Source organism: Myotis yumanensis, unplaced genomic scaffold (genome assembly GCF_028538775.1).
Source record: "Myotis yumanensis isolate MYYU_CA2020_CCGP unplaced genomic scaffold, mMyoYum1.0.hap1 SCAF_8, whole genome shotgun sequence".
In the NCBI taxonomy this organism is placed as follows: Eukaryota; Metazoa; Chordata; class Mammalia; order Chiroptera; family Vespertilionidae; genus Myotis; species Myotis yumanensis.
Genome location: NW_027223759.1, coordinates 75,302,038 through 75,320,582, shown reverse-complemented (window position 1 = coordinate 75,320,582; position 18,545 = coordinate 75,302,038). Strand labels below are relative to the sequence as shown.

Sequence of the window (18,545 nt, the reverse complement as noted above, 5' to 3'; positions counted from 1 at the left end):
TCAACAACTAATGGGGAGTGGAGATCATTTTAGTTACCACACAAAGGAGGGGACAATTCTTTCTAGATTACTTGTTCTCCTTTCCACTTAATAAAATCTAGGGAGAAACATCACCACCAAGAATCTCTCTGTAGACTTAACTGATAGTCTTACAAAGATCAACAGCTCTCCTTGGTGGAGCGCTATGAAAAGACGGGCAAAAGCAGGCTATCTGGAGTATAACACGCCTAGATTTAAGTCCTGACTCTGTCACTATCTTGCTCATTAAGCCCGACCAATCTTCTAACTTCAGGTCCCTAGTCCGTTAAGAAGCAGGCACTTACGGATCCACAGAGGAGAATTAAGTGAGACTGTACATATAAAGCACAAGCAGAAACTCGGGAGTGCAGAGGAGAGCTTGCTACCACTCAGCTCCCCTTCCTTTTTATCATCTGAAGATGATGACACTTACTTTTGAAGAATTTCACATCAAAACTAAAGGCCCGGTGCATGGATTCGTGCACCAGTAGGGTCCCTTGGCCTGGCCTGCCAATTTGATTCACAGTCAGGAACATGCCTGGGGTGCGGGTTCAGTCCTCGATCGGGGTGTGTGCAGGAGGCAACTGATCAATGTTTCTCTCTCACATCAATATTTCTCTCTCTCTCCTTTCCCTTCCTCTCTCTAAAATCAATAAAAACATATATACTTCTTAAAGTATGCTTAGAAAAAAAAGAGAAGAAGCCTAAGGAGGAAAGGTTTGGGTGACACGCAGGAGACACGCAGAAAGGTCCAAACCTTCCATCTTCAGAAGCGCAGTTTCTCTTCCTGGTGTACTTGCTGAACAAGAGCAGGATGGAAACCTTGACGAAGTGCTATGGTTTTGGCATTTTATTGAAGCATTTATTCATTTACAGCTTATGCTAATTGCAGACATTTTGAATTGTTTTCCAATTTTCTTATGTGTGTTAACATCATTTCCCCCAAAGGTTTTAAGACCTCACGGACATGGGCTGTGCATCCTCCTTAAGACCTAGCATGGGACACAGTATATACCCCCTTCAGAACAAACCCTGAAGTGTGGCAGGGAAGAGCCCGGCTAACATGTCCCTCCTGGAGAATGCTGCCAGGGAAAGCTGGTGGGTTTTCTGGGAGATTTTGAAGAAAAAGGAAAAGATGGAAGGAAGCCATTTTATATTTTGTCTCTATTATATACATCTCCTTCTTGTTGAACTAATACTCTGTCTGCTCTCTGGAAAGCCAACCTGTGCCACTTCCCAGTTCCCCGCCTCTCAACCACTGTGCTGAGGGGTAGAGCTGGGACCTGGACCCAGCCTGTCAGCACGCCATGTGACTCACACAGAGACCAGAAACACAGGGAGACTTGCTGCGAATGACAGACAAAGGCACGCTTGCTTCCAACTGGTCCTGACAGATGAGAGAGGGCTGCTGCCACCTGGCCACCAGGCAGCCCAGGAATAAAGCCAACAAGGGGGCAAGAGCAGGAGCGAAACTGGGTCCTGGCAGCATTGTCTGTGGTCTGATCACCTAAACCAAGACTTTCCAGTTTCCTGAGCTCATACATCTCCCACCTGCATGATTGAAGTTGGGTTTTCTGTTAATTGAGAGTCCTGGGTGACTCAGAAAACTTGCTTTGGAGTCAGGCAGACTTGGGCTCAAATTTTGGCTTCTAACTAACCCACTAGTGATGTCATCATGACCAAATGGTTTCTCCTCCTGAGCCACGACTTTCTCACCCATCAGGTGTCCTGAGGATGTAGTCACACCCATCAGTGCTGCCCTGAGGATGTAGTCACACCCATTAGTGACGCCCTGAGAATACAGTCACACCCATCAGTGCTGCCCTGAGGATGTAGTCACACCCATCAGTGCTGCCCTGAGGGTACAGTCACACCCATCAGTGCTGTTCTGAGGATGTAGTCACACCCATCAGTGCTGCTCTGAGGATGTAGTCACACCCATCAGTGCCATCCTGAGGATGTAGTCACACCCATCAGTGCTGCCCTGAGGATGTAGTCACACCCATCAGTGCTGCCCTGAGGATGTAGTCACACCCATCAGTGCCACTCTGAGGATGTCATGACTATTTGTAAAGAGCCAGCTCTGTTCTTGGACAAAATAAGGTGATTAACACTTTATGGTTCCTTCCCTTTCTCTGATTTCCTTTAAAAAACAAAAAGTAAACACTTGCTGGTAGGAAGGTAAATGACTTTTCCCCACCAAACGTCCTATCTCTTCTAACGAGTAGGAGCTGCAAAGAAGAGAAGTACCTTAAAGGAGGCCACTCCTGGGTCGGAGATGCCCGGCGGGTGTTGGCCGGTGCCGTAGCCCGCATAGCTCATCACCCACGGCTCGTGGAAGGTCACCCACAGCTTCACACGGTCCCCAAAGGTGGAGAAGCAGAAGGCTGCATAGTCCAGGAAAGCGTCCACCACACTCTCGTTCTGCCACCCGCCTCGGTCCTGCAGGGCCTGCGGCAGGTCCCAGTGGAACAGCGTGGCCATGGGCTGGATGTGCGAGTCCAGCAGGCTGTCGATCAGCTTGTTGTAGTAGGCGACACCCCGGAGGTTGGGGCTGCGCCCGTGCCCCGTGGGGAAGATGCGGGACCAGGAGATGGAGAACTTGTAGACCTGAGCCCGGAGGCCGCGAAGCAGGGAGATGTCGGAGTCCACCTTGTGGTAACTGTCGCTGGCCACGCTTGGAGTTGCCTGGCCTGTGGCGGCCTTCTGGGGTCCGAGTCTGTCCCACACGCTTGCTCCTCTTCCGTCCTCAGCCCAGCCTCCTTCCACATTGAAGGCTCCCGTGGAGACGCCCCAGAGGAAGCCTTCAGGGAAAACATCCCGCAGGAAAGCATCCCTTTCCGCCCTGGGCTGGTGAGCGAACGCTTCCCAGACGTTCCGATAGGCAGAGCTGGGCGGCGAGGAGCCCACGGCTGTCTCCAAGTCCCACTGCCGGGCACCCTGCAGGGTCAGGCTGTCAGCCTGGGGACAAGCCCTGCTACAACAAAGTGACATGGAAGGACATGGTAAGTAATGACTCTGAGTACACATGCCCCCGACTGACGAACTGTGACAAGGTCTGTAATCGGTAAAGACACAGAGACCCTGAGCGGAAAGCCATGTCTACAAAGTCACGGGCAGGAAGTGGCTGGTCGGGGGGGAAATGATCATTATTACCCCTCCTTAGTGGAGTTGTCATTGCTCCTGTGCAAACACAAACACCGTACCAATGCGACTGTTCTCTGTATTAGCTCACCCTGAGGACTGTCTTCAGTTTTCATGCCACACCTTTTTTTTTCTTATAATTTATTGTTTATAAAACATAGGTCATACTCATGCTGACTTCAATGTACTGAGCTTTGATTCTGTGCTGGCCACTGTGATAAAACGTATGCATGTTATGCCATTTGACTTTCATAATGCATTTATGAGCTAGCTAGGGACTCTATTTATTTATCTCCACCCTCAGAGGAGGAAGCTGAGACTTAGAGAAATGAGTAACTGGCACCAGCTATTTGGCAGCTGGCACAGAAGTTTCAATGATCGCACTGCTGTGCGCCTCTGTTGATATGTAGCCGGCAGAGACCAGCCCGGCTGCAGCCTCCTCGCCCCTTCCTGCTGCCTGGACCTTAGGTATCCATGCTGCACCAGGAGGAAGGAGCCTTGTGAAGGCTGACAAAGCAACAAGAGAGGAGCCTGGATTCCTGGCGATTATAACCACTCTAGACTGCCCCTCTCCAGACTTTATGTAAATGAACTCATATCTTGTGGGTTTTTTTAAATGGAAACTTCTCCTTGATCACATAGCTTGCGAATGGTAGAATCTGTATTTTTAAACACATATCACTATGTATGTGTGTAGATGTATAGATATTTATGTCCACATATATTTTGTGTTTTATTTCAGAAATAAATATATCTGGCCCGAGCCAGTTTGGCTCAGTGGATAGAGCGTAGGCCTGTGGACCAAAGGGTCCTGGGTTTGATTCTGGTCAAGGGCATGTACCTCGGCTGCAGGCTCCTCCCCAGACCTGGGCCCTGGTTGCGGCTCTTGCAGGAGGCAACCAGTCAATGTGTTTTTCTCACATCGATGTTTCTGTCTTTCCCTCTCTCTTCCACTCTCCCTAAAAATCAACAGGAAAATATCCTCTGGTGAGGATTAAAAGATAATAATAAATATATCTGAAATAAAACATGAAAATACTCTCATTATAAGCACTGAATTCTGATTCTTTCCTCCCTTCCATTTTTGGGGGGGGGGTACGTTTGTTTTTTAATGTTTCAAATCAAACCTCTAAATTAATTTCCCCATCTATGGGTCATGTCTGGCAGGCTAGAAAGCTGCATGCCAGAGCCTGCATAGTTCCACCAGCAGAGGGCGACCCTGAGGAAGGATGGGTATAGATTCTGGTCTGGAGAAGAGAACACACTTGGGGAAAATGGGGTGGAGTACAGAGGGCCATCATGTGGAGAGGGTTGGCCCTTCTACTGAGCTGGCCCAGAATGAAGAACTGGTGGAAGTGACAGGGGTGCTGTAGAGGGGCCTCCCTCCATTCAGGGGAGCCGGGGCCTTGCCACCCTAACTAAGCACCTCCTGTGTTATGAAGCATCAACTCACCCACATTTGCTGTGAGAGTGGGGAGGGGAAATGATGAGCTATAGCTGTGAATTATCTAGAACTTACGCACGACTCTGGAACACACCAGGGACACAGACGACACCCACTCAGTGCACAGCCTCGGCTGCTCTGACCCTGGCTGTCTAGCTTGGGCGGGAAGAGGTCTTGAAGAAATAAATAAACTGCCCCTGGGTACAACAGAACTTCCCACGTAAACCTTGGAGCTGGGAGTCCTGGGTTTGCCTAACGTGGTTAGATATTTAGTCCACGAAGCCCCTATCTCTGCCCAGCCCCTCCAGCTGTCCCTCCGTCAGCCGGCCCGCCCTCTGCTCCAAGCCACCTCAGAACATCCCAGATCAGACTCTCTCCCCGCTCTGGGGAGCAGTGCTGTGCTTCATGCCTCACTCTTGTGTTAGAGTCATTGATGGGCCTCTTTGTCTCACCCCCAAGGTCTAAAACTCTCAAATGATAAAGCAATGTTAGTCCTCTTACAACCCCCTCCACCTGCCCCTGCACCCAGAGGTTCTCCATCAATATCTCCTAGGTGAGGATCCCCACTGTCAGTTTAACATCAGCCAGTGTAACCTTCACTTCAGGCAAAGATCAAGGGAACCCTGGAACTGGTGTCATGTATCTCATGGTTTTATAATCATTAACCTCTCAAGGTACTCCTTTTATTATGACCTCTTGAGTTTTGCTTTGTTTTTTTTAAATTTAATATATTTTTATTGATTTCAGAAAGGAAGGGAGAGGGAGAGAGAGAGAAATATCAGTGATGAGAGAATCATTGATCCGTCACCACCCGCACGCCCCACACTGGGGATTGAGGCTGCAACCCAGGCATGTGGCTCCTGGTTCCTAGGTCGATGCTCAACTGCTGAGCCACACCAGCGGGCTTGAGTTTTGCTTTCTGAGAAGTCATAGCCCAGCTGACTCCAAGTGTGGTCAGGGAGCAGGTCCAACCTATGTGCCCACTGCACTGCGCAGACTCCAGCACAGAGCCTGACATGTGGCAGCTGCTCGGGGTGTTGATGTGAATTGCTGATTGGAAGTGAGTTGACAGGAATAAACAATAGAAGGAGAATCAGCACAGGACAGCCAAGAGCTGGGAGAGGAAAAGTACAAAGAGGTGGTGGTGACTGAAGCCTACGCCGAGCTTGGACTGAGCCACGCTAGAAACATCTGCGGTGAACACAGGAGAGCTCTCGCCGATGGTCGGGCAGCCAAGTGATGGCTCTGTCCTTCCCTAATGCACGGTGCACGGAGCTGCCCTGGTGACACACCCCATGGAGTTGAGGGTCTGGGGAACTCCCAATGCGGGTTTCCACACCGTCCTTTTCTCGCTCCCTCGAGAAGCACATTGGGATGTGAGTGGGTGAAGTCCTATAATCATGGGGAGAACCTCAAATCTGCTCTATTTTTTAAGATGTCTTTTACAAATTTTGGTAATTTGTTAAATTATTTGCAACCCAAGGATAAATTAAAGTCTCTGTCCTGAGAACACCCCCGAGTTAGGCTTCTACTACACGGTCTCCTCACGGGGACGCTGTCTCACATTTTCCACGAGGAAACGGATGCAGAGGACTCACCTCTTACTCAGACCACACGGCGTCAGTGGGGTGCTCAGATCTATCTCCCCCGCCTGCTCTGCCACAAACTCACAGGATTGTAAACCAGAAGGCAGGGGTACAAATCCCAGCTGTGTGCACTTGTGTGTGCGCGGCAAGGTGGCCCAATGACAGAGAATTCCAGAAACATGTGGGGCCCAGAGTAAGACTCGGTGAGAGATGGGTTCTCCCTGCTTGCCCCTCTGAGCCTTCATCTTCCTCCTCTAAAATGTCCACCATTTACCCACTGGCCTGAGAGGCAGATGCCAACAGTCCCATGAGATGACACGTGTGACAGAATAGCAGAGTAGTCCGCAAATACCAGTTATGGATGGTTTGACAGGAAATCGACATTACCTTTGCTCGAGATCTGGTGAACAGTTCAGGAATGTATTAATGTCAGACCCAATGATGAGCCCTTGGTCTTTATCGAGGGCTGTAAGAGAAGAAGTTTAATTAACTCTATCTGAAGCCCAACAATGCACATGATGCAATCAATGGTTTCCCTCACGTATACAACACACCCAGCCTCTAAGCCAGTGGTTCTCAACCTTCCTAATGTTGCGACCCTTTAATACAGTTCCTCATGTTGTGGTGACCCCCAACCATAAAATTATTTTCGTTGCTACTTCGTAACTGTAATTTTGCTATTGTTATGAACCGTAATATAAATATCTGATATGCAGGATGTATGTTCATTGTTCGCGACCCACAGGTTGAGAACCGCTGCTCTAAGCAATGGTTCCAAGCCCCTGCGGAGAATTCCACGGGCCAAGGATTGAAGGAGGTCAGAAGTGGTCTCTACCTACTTAGGACTTAGGACAGTGGCTCTCAAACTCTGTGTGCACCAGCATCACCTGCAGCGCTTATTAAACACACATGGCTGGGCCCCTCCAAAGTTTCTGGTCAGTTCTGGTCTGCGGTGGGCTGGAGCCTGGGAATGTCCATCAGGTTCCCACGTGAGGCTGAAGCCGCCAGTCTGGCGACCACACATGGAGAACAATTAGTTTAGAAATCAAATATCAGAAAGGGGTGGTTTTTAAAAATATATGGTAAACTGTATGTTAAACATAAAACCGACCATTGAAGCCATTTAGAAAGGGATGGCATTTAAGAACTTGCTGTGCTGTGAGAGGCGAGGGTCAGTACGTGGCATCTACGGACAAGTTTCCTGAGGCCTGTGAAGCCAGCCCAGCACTGGTTACAAGTGGTGGGAAGGACACTACTGACGTGTCCCACGTGCTGACCTTATAGGGTGACTGGACTGACTCTCAGGGCACTAGGAACATGCCCCTTGGCCCCTCCTACAGTGTCTAGTGCAGTGTTTCTCAACCTTCTGGCCCTTTAAATACAGTTCCTCATGTTGTGACCCCCAACCATAAAATTATTTTCATTGCTACTTCATAACTGTAATGTTGCTACTGTTATGAATCGTAATGTAAATATCTGATATGCAGGATGGTCTTAGGCGACCCCTGTGAAAGGGTCGTTCGACCGCCAAAGGGGTCGCGACCCACAGGTTGAGAACCGCTGGTCTAGTGGCTCTCAGCCCCCAATGCCTTAATAGACCCCACCTTTCCCTTGACCTGATTGGAGCAGGAGCAATCTCCTGAACTATGCCAACCAATCAGATTCACTGTTAAGAACCAGAGCTATTGAGGAGGTGGTCCTAGACCTACAGCTCAGGTACCCACCAGGACCAAGTGCAAGTTGAGGTCATGGGGAAATGAACAGGGTAAGCAGAGGGGCTGGCTGGGGGCAGAGAGGCAGCCCTGCCACGGGGTGCAGAGGTGAGAAAACTTAAAGAAAGAGGTAATGGAAGTGGACAGACAGACACAGAGCAGTTCCCATGCTTACACCAGACACCTGGTGCCTGATGGTCTTTATTTGCATAAGACCAAGGTATCCTTGGCATCTTTCTCGGGTCAATGGGAGCTAAGGACCAACAACAGGAAGGCAAGGGGCACTAAACCCATCGGGGATGGGCTCTCACACCAACTCTCCTTGGGTCCTCCTCCTATTGGAACCCCAGACTTTCAAGACTGCTACCCCCGCCCCTCCCCTGAATCAGTGCACCAAATGTCACTCAAAGCCCTTCCAGTGATGGTCCACTCACCTTCGAAGAGGCTGAAGAGCAGCTCAACCCAGTTCTTGCTGGTGGAGGGGCAGTCCTGGAGTTTTAGATTGAAGATGAAAACTTTCACTTTTGGCTCAATAGTCTGCAAAGATAAAGGCCAGCCAGTGAACCGAAACTGTACGTCTTTTGATAGCAGGGACCGATATTTCAAGATGAGAAGCTACAAATACTCAATCTGGTTTTGGAAGTTACCTCTAGCCTTCCCAGTTAATACAGGGAGCTGACTCCAGGCTCTGCGGGAGAGAGAGCTAACTTTTCAGTACCATAGGCCACCCTCCCCACTGACCCCCCTCAAGCAGACAGGCCCATCTGTCTTCATCGCAGGCTTCCGAGGCACCACCTGGAACCAGGCTCTGTGTCAGGCCCAGGAACGAGGCAGTGCGTCCTGGTCAGGGGACTGTGTTCCCACAGGAAGCTGAGTCAGGTGCCTCCTTCACGGTGTTTATGGATGTCTGGGCTTTACTTCAAGACAATCTGGTTTGGGGGAAGGTAAGGTACAGAAGAAACCAGATTAACCACAAGGTGCTAGTTTTGAAACGGGGGTGGCTTCATTGTACTTTGGCTATGTCTGACATCTCCCATAATAAAAAGATAAAAGGAGCCCAGGCCGTGTGGCTCAGTAGTTGAGCACTGACCCCATGAACTAAGAGAACACCAGTTCCATTCCCAGTCGGGGTGCAGGCCGGGCTGTGGGCCCGATCCCCAGTGTGTCACGTGCAGGAGGCAGCTGATTCCTGTGGACGCAAGTCAGCCCCTCTCTCGGGGAGAAACGACTGCCTTCCTGTCCTGCTGTGGTGACTGGGAAATGCTACCAGGCAAGTAATGAACGGCACCAGAGGGGCCACCTCTCCAGCTGGGTTCTCTCCCCACCACTGCGTGACCAGAGTGGTCATCCTGCCCCGTTAGGGCAGCTTCTGAGCTGCTGGTCACATCTGGATGTCATTCCCACCCGAGGAGACAAGAGGAAATAGATCCGCTGCAGGTGCAGTGAGTGGCTGCTCTTTGTCCGGGGAGGTTTACTATTTGGCTGGTGGCTACGAAGTGAGGGGTCACAGCTCTGTCCAGCCACTGCAGGAGCAGGGCCCCTTGAGAATGTTTTCATGTAAAAAGGGAAACTGTACCCCACATCCCCCAGCAGCAGTGGAGCCAGGGCTGTGCGGCGTGTCCAAGTGCTGCACCCGCATAACCCAGGGTTTCCAAACGTCCCCCGCGCCTCAGCCCCGGAGCTGAGCAACAGGCCTTGGTTGAATTGCTTGAGGAAGATGAGAGACAGATTCAGTCACCGCAGGCATCTGCAGGCCTCGGAGACCCCCCAGAGCTGCCTGTGGCCCAGAAACCTGGCAGCAAGCCCACAGTGCAGGCTCCGGGCCCCTATGAGGTGCTTACAAAACAACTAAGATCACAGGTGATTTTCAAAAGGGCCACCCCAATGAGCATGCTCCCAACACCTTGGGCTTATTGTGGTTTTTGAGGGGCAGTGCGGTGTCCTGGGAAAGCCCAGGTCCAACCTCAGCCTGGGCTCCCGACCCAGTGTCTGACGTTGGTTCGGTGGCTTGGTCCTGGGGGTGCTGAGAGGGGAGGTCCTGTGAGAAGAAGTGCCCGCCCGGTGCCCGCGGTGGAGCAGGCTCTGAAACCCGAGCAGCTAGCACTCAAAAGTCTGGTGAAGGCGCCTGCTATTCTGAGGAGACCCTCTTGTCTGTAGACAACAAAAGCAGCAGCACCTACACGGGCCAGCTGGAAACACAGCTATGGGGATGGGACAGATGCTGCTTTGTCCATCTCAGGCCTCCTGCCTCGGGAAGAATGGAGGCCCGCCTAGCTGCAGCACTGAGCCTTAACATTAACGAGTGTGGCCTTTAAATGAGTACCTCCTCTGACAATCCATCTCCGTGGTGGTGGAGGTGCTGGGATCAAAACCAGGAGGCACAGGGCAAGGCGTGGCTTTGTGCCCGAACCTGCACAGGCTGGAACAAGGCCTGCAAGAGGGCAGCTGGCTCTTCAGGGGTAAGGGCAGGAACACTGCCAGGACTCGGCAGGTCCAGAGGGAAACTGCTGGGCATGTAGTCAGTTACACTCTGCCAGGAGGGGGCACAGTCGGATTCCAGGAATTAAGCAAGGAAGCACAGCAGTGACCAAGCGCAGGAGAGGAGCTAATAGTTGGGTAGGAGACACCTGCCATATTCTCTCTAAGGCAAGCATGTTTAAATAAACGAGGCATGCGGCCCGCCTGCCATGAGTTTGACATACTCCCTCTAAGGCAGCAGTTCTCAACTTGGGGGTTGCAATCCCTTTGGGGGTCGAACGACCCTTTCACAGGGGTCGCCTAAGACCATCGGAAAACACATATATAATTACATATTGTTTTTGGGATTAATCACTATGCTTTAATTATGTTCAATTTGTAACAATGAAAATACATCCTGCATATCAGGTATTTACCTTATGATTCATAACAGTAGCAAAATTACAGTTATGAAGTAGCAACAAAAATAATTATATGGTTGGGGTCACCACAACATGAGGAACTGTATCAAAGGGTCGCAGCATTAGGAAGGCTGAGAACCACTGCTCTAAGGAGTCAGAATCGTTAGACTTGGGGAAAACAATACCGGGTCAGAGGTTATAAGAAAGTCCCGAAAGCTGGTATCTGATTTTGCAGACCTGGGTGTCAAATGTCATTTGTTAAAAATTGTGTGGTAAATTACACATAACATAAACGTTGCCGTCTTAACCATGTGTAAGAGCACCGTTCAGAGGCATTAAGCACATCCACACTGTTGTGCAACCGGGAGCCAAACCCAGGAAATGTCGTTGTTAATCTGGAATTTGGATCCTCAGTGGATTTCTACACAGGAAAGCAGGACTTGCAGGTAAACGTTTACCTTAACAGCCAACCCTCACCATCCTTCCCGGGGAAGACCTCGCCTCCCCACACCCTCCAGCGATGCTCTGGGGAAGCTCCCGGACACAGCGCAGCAGGTCTGCCGAGTGTAAGCGGCAGTTCAGTGCACACACCAGCCCACGCGGTAAACGTGGACTGTGCTCCCAGGAGCCGCTGCCACCCAGCATCGGACAGGAATGTCCAACTCACCTGCAGCTCCCTCAGCTCCTGCAGCAGACTCGGGCCTCCTTGGCAATCATAAGACCAATCAAGAGACAGGAAATCGACTGCGTCCTAGAAAGAAGGAAACAGGGTCATCAGAGATAAGCGATTTCTGATGAGGAACTGCTCAGAAATGTTTCGTTTCTCCCCCATCACTGAACTGAAGACTCCAACGTGGGATTTTCCGAGGGAAAAGCAGGCGGAGGAGCAGCTGGGGAAGGAGTGAGAATGTGTGTGTGTTTCTGGTGGGAGGAGCTGTGTGCTGCTGGGATACATCATCTATGTACTCAGCAAGTGCTTGGCACCCAGTAAGCGCTCAATAATTGCCTATGAGTAAACGAATGAGTGAGCGGAGTGCTGTATGCCAGACATGGCGGGCTCGCACCAAGCAGGTGAGCCCTAGGAGGGAGTCGGCGGCCAGGGCTGCCCTGGGCCGCACCTCCGTGTGGCCCCACTTTGCCAGGACGGAGGCAGGGGAGCCTCTGCCACCCACACCCCCCCTCCCCCAGGGATCTCTGCAGAGCCCCCTGCAGTACTGAGCTTTCTTTTCATCGGAGGCTACAGCCACTGGCTACTTCCAGCCACAGTTTAAAGTCCGCCCAGGTGGCCCTCGCCTGGCCCAAGCTATTACCCGAGAACACCGCTCTCTCGGCCGTGGTCTTCCCCATCCCATCCCACCCTGGCCCAGGGAAGGACATGCCCTCCGCCCTGCCTCTGGCCTGCATGAACTCTAAGAACTTCAGATTCACAGTCTAAACACATAACAGACACTGTGATTCCCTCCCCTGCCCTGGTCAGCACGCCATTTCCTGATCCTCCCTGCCCTACCCCCCAGTGGATCATCTGTCCCTAAGAACAAAGACTGGGTACTGGGCCCTGGTGACACCGTGTGTGCGGCGGGCTGGGACAGCTGCCTCCACCGGAGCCCTACGGCTTCCCCGTCACGTTCTCATCGGTGTTTACTAACCGTCCCACACGCCTGGTGGGACACCCAACCTCCCACTCCCGCCCGGGCCGCTCAGCTCCTGCTTTTGTCCAGTCCTCACAACTCATCCTCATGGAGCGTCCACTCTTGAAAGTCACTGCGCTGGGTCCAGTGGGTGGGGAGTCACATTCAAAGAGGCAGACAACTGAGTGCAGAGTGTTAGTAAAGGCGGGATCACACCAGCAAAGGCAGACTCGTAGCAGGGTCATAAGGAAAGTCCACACCAGGTCCTCAGACCTCGGGGGCGGTTAGGTTCACCTGGGCCTGGGAGGCCTCTGCAGGCCCAGGACTGGCCTCAGCCGCTGTGACGAGCCCTCCAGGTCAGCGGTCGCCAGCCTTTCGGACCTCCCGGAGGCGATTCGGATCAACACCAGACGCTGGGAGCTGCTGGCTAAACAGCCGGCTAAGGGCTTCAGGTGGGAGAGGCCACAGCCGGCCCAGCTCGGCCTCCTGATGAAGAGCACCCTCCCACGGACGGACAGACAGACGGACGTTCACAATGGGGAGAGTTTGTTGGGAGGGATTTCTGAGGAAGGCTGGAGGATTAGAAGGGGTGCGGGAGACAGGAAGAAAGTGGGGCACAGGCTGGGAAAATGAGGTGAGGTCAGAGGGAGCGCACAGGCAGGCCCTGCGGGGTCTCCCCTGCTGCAGTGCAGGGGAGTGTAACTCCCAGGAGGGGCCCGGGCAACGCCAAGCTTTTGGAAGGTAATTCAGAAGCACGGCCTGGCACGGATGGTAATTCAGAGCACGGTGCAAAGGCTGCTGCTCCACCCGCACTTTCCTGATGAGCACTTTGGTCTCTGAGTTCACGGCTGATAGCCTTATTGCCCTTCGTAAATCAATTCAGACGGTTCCAGCCACACACTCGGCCTTGGAGCACGTATATCTAGCTTATCGCGTCTGGATTGTAAATTTCGGAGCTCATTAACCCGAAGGCCAGACGCTGAGTGTGGGGCCTCCCTGTGTCGCACATACCAGCCGGTGTCTGGCACGGGCGGCGCCCTGTGGGCCAAAGAACTGCCGAATCGGCCTTTTCCTGATGGCTCTCCACGCTGCCCGCAGCCAGCCTTCCGAGGGCCCGCAGCTTCAGTCTCAGGTGTTTAGCTGTTCTGATTAAAACCACCGTTTAAAGCTGTATTTCGCCTGGCCGGGGCTCCGGTGGTTAGAGCGTCATCCCCACACACCAAGGTTTCCGGTTCCATCCCGTCAGGGCACAGACAGGAGACAACCGCAAACTGATGTTTCTCTCCCTCCCTCCCTCCCTCCCTCCCTCTCTCTCTTAAAAAGAAAAAAGCAATAAATAAGATTTTAAAAATAGAAGTTATATTAGAGGAGGCAGAAACCTGGATGGGGGCTCGAGGAAGCACATACTTACAAGAACGAGCCCTCTGCCTGGTACCTGTTTTGCTATGAACTGACTTCCCTTCTAACACGCTATTTTGACTCTTTTAATAAGAAATCAGAGCGAGCAGCGCAGAAGCTGACACCTGACCAGCAGGAGCGGCGGCTCCAACATGGGGATTTCACCTAAAGTCACTGTGAATCCCGAGAGCAGACCCCAGAGGGCACGTATCAAAAGTCGAGCTAACAGACAGCACCAGCTGGTCGTCTGGAATGAAAATGGCACTTTCCTGGGATGTTGCAGAGGCAGGTCTGTCCTCACCTTGGCCAGGGAGGCTGTGGCGGGTTCTCGCAGGAGCTCTGAGGCGGCTTCCGCTGGCAGGACCACCGAGAGCTTCCCACCTGCAACCAACGGGGAGGAGAGCAGGTGAGCGGGCGGGAGCCCGTGGCCACGGAGGCCGCGTGGGGACTCCCTGCCTATCAACTTTCTACTCCATGGCCACCCATTTAAAAAGAGTATCACTCGCACGGCTTAACCGCAGCTGGAAGATTTTAGGAAACAAGGCGGCTTACAAGCACCCTTTAGAGAATGCTCCTGTGCCCTGGGCCTCTGCAAGAGCCTTTCAAAGGAACGCAGGCCTCCGCTGCTTCCTCAGCTTCTCTCCAGGCGGGAGCTCTGGGGAGCTGCTGTCGCCTGGCCCTGTTCTCTGTACAAACACCAGCTCAGCCGCTCCTGTGTCCCGAGGGGGCGACAAGGAGATAGAAACATATGCGGCTTGTACCCACTTGCTTTGACATTTGATCACCTAACAGTGGGGCTTGAATCTGTGTGCATCAGGAGCACCTGCCAGCAGGAACTGGGGCATTCAGCAAGCTGGGGGCCGGGACCCTCAGTGCATCCAGCAAGCTGGGGGCTGGGACCCTTGGGGCATCCAGCAAGCTGGGGGCTGGGACCCTCGGGGCATCCAGCAAGCTGGGGGCTGGGACCCTCGGGGCATCCAGCAAGCTGGGGGCTGGGGTCCTCGCTGTCTCTATTGCTCTCGAACGCTCAGATGAGCACACATCTTTATCTCCCACTGGAGTGTAGGCTCCTTGACCAGCAAAACTTAAACACGTCTTCAGTCCCTGCAGATATCAAGCTGAGGACTGGAGCATGACAGGTGCTCAGGCCCATGAAGGGAAAACGCCAAATAAACAAGGAACAGAACCACAGTTGGAGGCGACATGCCTTGCCTTCTCTCTTTCATCCGAGTGCTGCCCAGGAGAAAGTTCTTCCAGCCATGGCACCACCACTGGCAGCCGCTGCCAGCTCCCAGGGGCTTCTTTCAATAGCACAATGGGACTTTGAAACCCTCTGCGCAGGGACTGTCACCCAGACAGTCAGTCCTCATTCTGATAAGATAACGCTGTTCCAGGAGTTTACTGCCTGTGCCCACGGCTCCACCTTTCATGCTGCAGTCTGTCTGTCGTCATGTCAGCACACACAGAACATACATTCTCCGCCTGTGCTCCACACTTTAAAATGAACAGTTCAGTACCATCTCTTGACCAATGAAACGAAACAAGGGCACAGCTAATCCCTAAGCACAATGAACCCACAAATCATTTCTGTTTGACTTTGCAAACTGTTTTTGGAATTTAGACTGAACAAATGTGCCCGAAGTTCTGGAAATCCTCATACACAAAATGTCAGCCTTCCCCAGCGTAGCTTATGCTTGCTCCTGTCTCCAGTGCTAGCACAAACCAGGCTTCTTAAAAAAACGTAAAATGCGGATTCCTCAAGACTAGATTCTCACTCTAAGCTTGCAGCTCCTGTTCTCTATGGGACTGAAAGGGGAGGAATTACTGGTGTAAGAGGATGTATCCTGTAGTTTGTGCTGAGTGTGGTTACAGATAGGTTTTTACGCCCACGGGACTCTGAATCAGCATTTGCTGTGGGTTGAGAATTAACCGTGTTGAGCCCGGGTAGAACGTCGCTGCATAGACCTGTGTAATTCCATTCCCGCCCCCCCCCCCCCCACCCCGCCCAGGCATCACCAGACCTCACTGAAGGGTCAGCTCATTTCTGTCTCCGCTGTAAAGAGAAGTTGTTCCTCCAAAACCCACTGCAGTTCTCCACATAAAATAGGCCCTTTCCGGTTGGTCCAAATGCTTCAATAACAGGGACCTGGCAGCATTGAGCTGCCAGTGCTGCCAGCCACGACTGCCAGGAGTGGGTGGGGAGCTGGTGTCACCCTGGATTGGGCCCCAGACGGTGCAGGCGGAGGACGCTGTGTGCACTTCTACGCTTCCTGTGAGGGGCCGTCACTCTCCTCTCTCCCTCCAACCCTGCCGAACCCTGTCTTCGGTGCGCCCCTCTGTGTGGGCACCCTGGACACATCGATGCCAGGTTTGTAAGACATAGAGAAAGGTTAGAAAAGAACTTTTCAAATATCGTGGCAAAATACAAACAACACAAAGCTACCATTAACCATTTTTAAGCGTACAGGTCGGTGGCATCAAGCACATTTCCATTGTGCAGCCATCACCACCATCGTCCCCGGAACTTTCCCACCATCCCACACTAGAACGCTGTGTCCACGGAACAGTAACTTCCCATCTCCCCTCCTCCCAGCTCCTGGTCACCACTACCCTCCCCGCTGCCTTAGTGGACTTGCTCATTCTAGGTCCCTCATCTAGGCGGAATCATATAATATTTATGCTTTGTGTCTGGCTTATTTCATGTAGTATCATGTCTTCAGGGTTCATCCATGGTATGGCATGTGCCAGAATGTCATTTCTTTCCAAGGTAGAATCATACTCCATTGTTTGTATGTCCCATATTTTGTGTGTGTTTATTCATCGATCCACGGCATTTGGGTTTTTCGCACCTTCTGGCTGTTGTGAATAATGCTGCTATGAAAATGAGCATAGGAATATCTGTTCAAGCCCCTGCTTTCAGTTTTGGGGGTATATACCCCCAGTGCTAGGTCATACGGTAATTCCATGTTTAATCTCTTGAGGAACTGTCACCCTGTCTTCCACAGTGGCCACATCATTTCACACTCCTGCCAAAGACGCACAAGGATTACAGTTTCCCTGTAACCTCACCAACACTTGTGACTTTCTTTGTTTTTAATGGTATCCAGCTAATGGGTATGAAGTGGAATCTTGTGTGTTTTTAAATCTTGAGGTTTTGATTTGTATTTCCTAATGATTGTTGATATAGAGCATCTTTCATGTACTTATTGGCCATTCTTTGGAAAAAAAATATCAAGTCAAGTCCTTTGCCCATTTTTATTTTAAATATATATTTTTATTGATTTCAGAGAGGGAGAGGGAGAGAAAGAAACATCAATGATGAGAGAGAATCATTGATTGGCTGCCTCCTGCACACTGCCTACTGGGGATTGAATCCGCAACCCTGGCATGTGCCCTTGACCCAAATCGAACCCGGGACTCTTCAGTCCTCAGGCCAACGCTCTATCCACTGAGCCAAACCAGCTAGGGCCTTTGCCCATTTTTAATACAGTTGTTTGTTTTGTTATTGTTGACTTAGAAGTTTTTAAAATATATTCTGGATATTAATCTCTTAGTAAATATATGATTTGCAAATATTTTTTCCCATTCTTTGGGTTGCTTTTTCTTTCTGTTGATAGTATTCTTGGATGCACAAAATTTTTTAATTTTGATGAAGTCTAATTTATCTATTTTATTTTGTGTTACCTGCACTTTTAGTGTCATAGCTAAAAAACAGCACACGATATTGTCCCAATGTTTTCTTCTAAGAGTTTTATAGTTTTAGTTCTTATGTTTGGGTCTTTGATCTATTTTGAGTTAATTTTTAAGATCAAATACACTCCTGGGTATTCACCTAAGATAAAATAAAAATATATGTCCACATAAAAACTTACACAAGAATAAATGCTTATAGCAACTTTATTCATAATAGATGAAAACTCAACATAGCTCAAAAGCACCTCAACTACGATACATTCATAATACAGAGCGACTAAGAAGAAAAACAGGAGCAAATAATGAATGCAGCAACAGAAATTAATAAATCTCACAAACATTATGCTGAATGCAAGAAGAGAGACAGAGGACAGACACAAACACTGTGTGGTTCCATTGCTATCGAAGCTGATAGAAACCAGGTCAGTGGTTGCTCCTGGGGGAAGGATTGACTAGCAAAGGTTACAATTAATCATGAGGGGAATTTTGTATCTAGAGGGCATTTTCTGAGGTGTTAGTTAAGTCTTATCTTTTTAAAAATATATATACATATATATTTTTTTATTGATTTCAAAGAGGAAGGGAAAGAGAGAGATAGAGACATCAATGATGAGAGAGAATCATTGATTGGCTGCCTCCTGCACATGAGCATGTGTCCTGACCATGACCTGCTGGTTCATAGGTTGACACTCAACCACTGAGCCACGTCGGCCGGGCAGTTAAGCCTTATCTTGGTAAGGGTATGGGTTACATGAATGTGTTTGCCAAAACTAATCAAACTGTAAAATTAAGATCACGCATTTCACTATATGTAAATCATGCTCTGATAAAAAGAATTTTTAGAAAAGTATCAGAACTGCATTTAATACTGTATTTTCTAATCAGTAGTAAATGGAAATTTACTTCTTTAACATATTTTTTCAAAACACTGGGAATGTGCTTTATTTGCTAAACTGCTACCTGCTCTGTAACGAAAATTTTTTTTATTTAAAATGTTTGGCCTTGTACTATCAAGTCATTGTGGACACCAAATGGCGAGGAGC

The 18,545-nt window shown here is 50.5% G+C and overlaps 1 protein-coding gene across 1 annotated transcript in view; it reads right to left on the bottom strand.

Annotated features, from left to right (window-relative positions):
- LCT (lactase) overlaps positions 1-18,545 on the bottom strand; it is a 48,341-nt gene that overhangs the window by 26,177 nt on the left and 3,619 nt on the right. The window contains exons 2-6 of the mRNA XM_070423076.1: positions 14,111-14,190; positions 11,451-11,534; positions 8,339-8,441; positions 6,580-6,658; positions 2,269-2,995 (exon numbers count right to left, since the gene is read on the bottom strand). Of these exons, the coding sequence (XP_070279177.1) occupies positions 2,269-2,995; positions 6,580-6,658; positions 8,339-8,441; positions 11,451-11,534; positions 14,111-14,190 (1,073 nt within the window). The remainder of the gene's footprint in view (positions 1-2,268; positions 2,996-6,579; positions 6,659-8,338; positions 8,442-11,450; positions 11,535-14,110; positions 14,191-18,545) is intronic.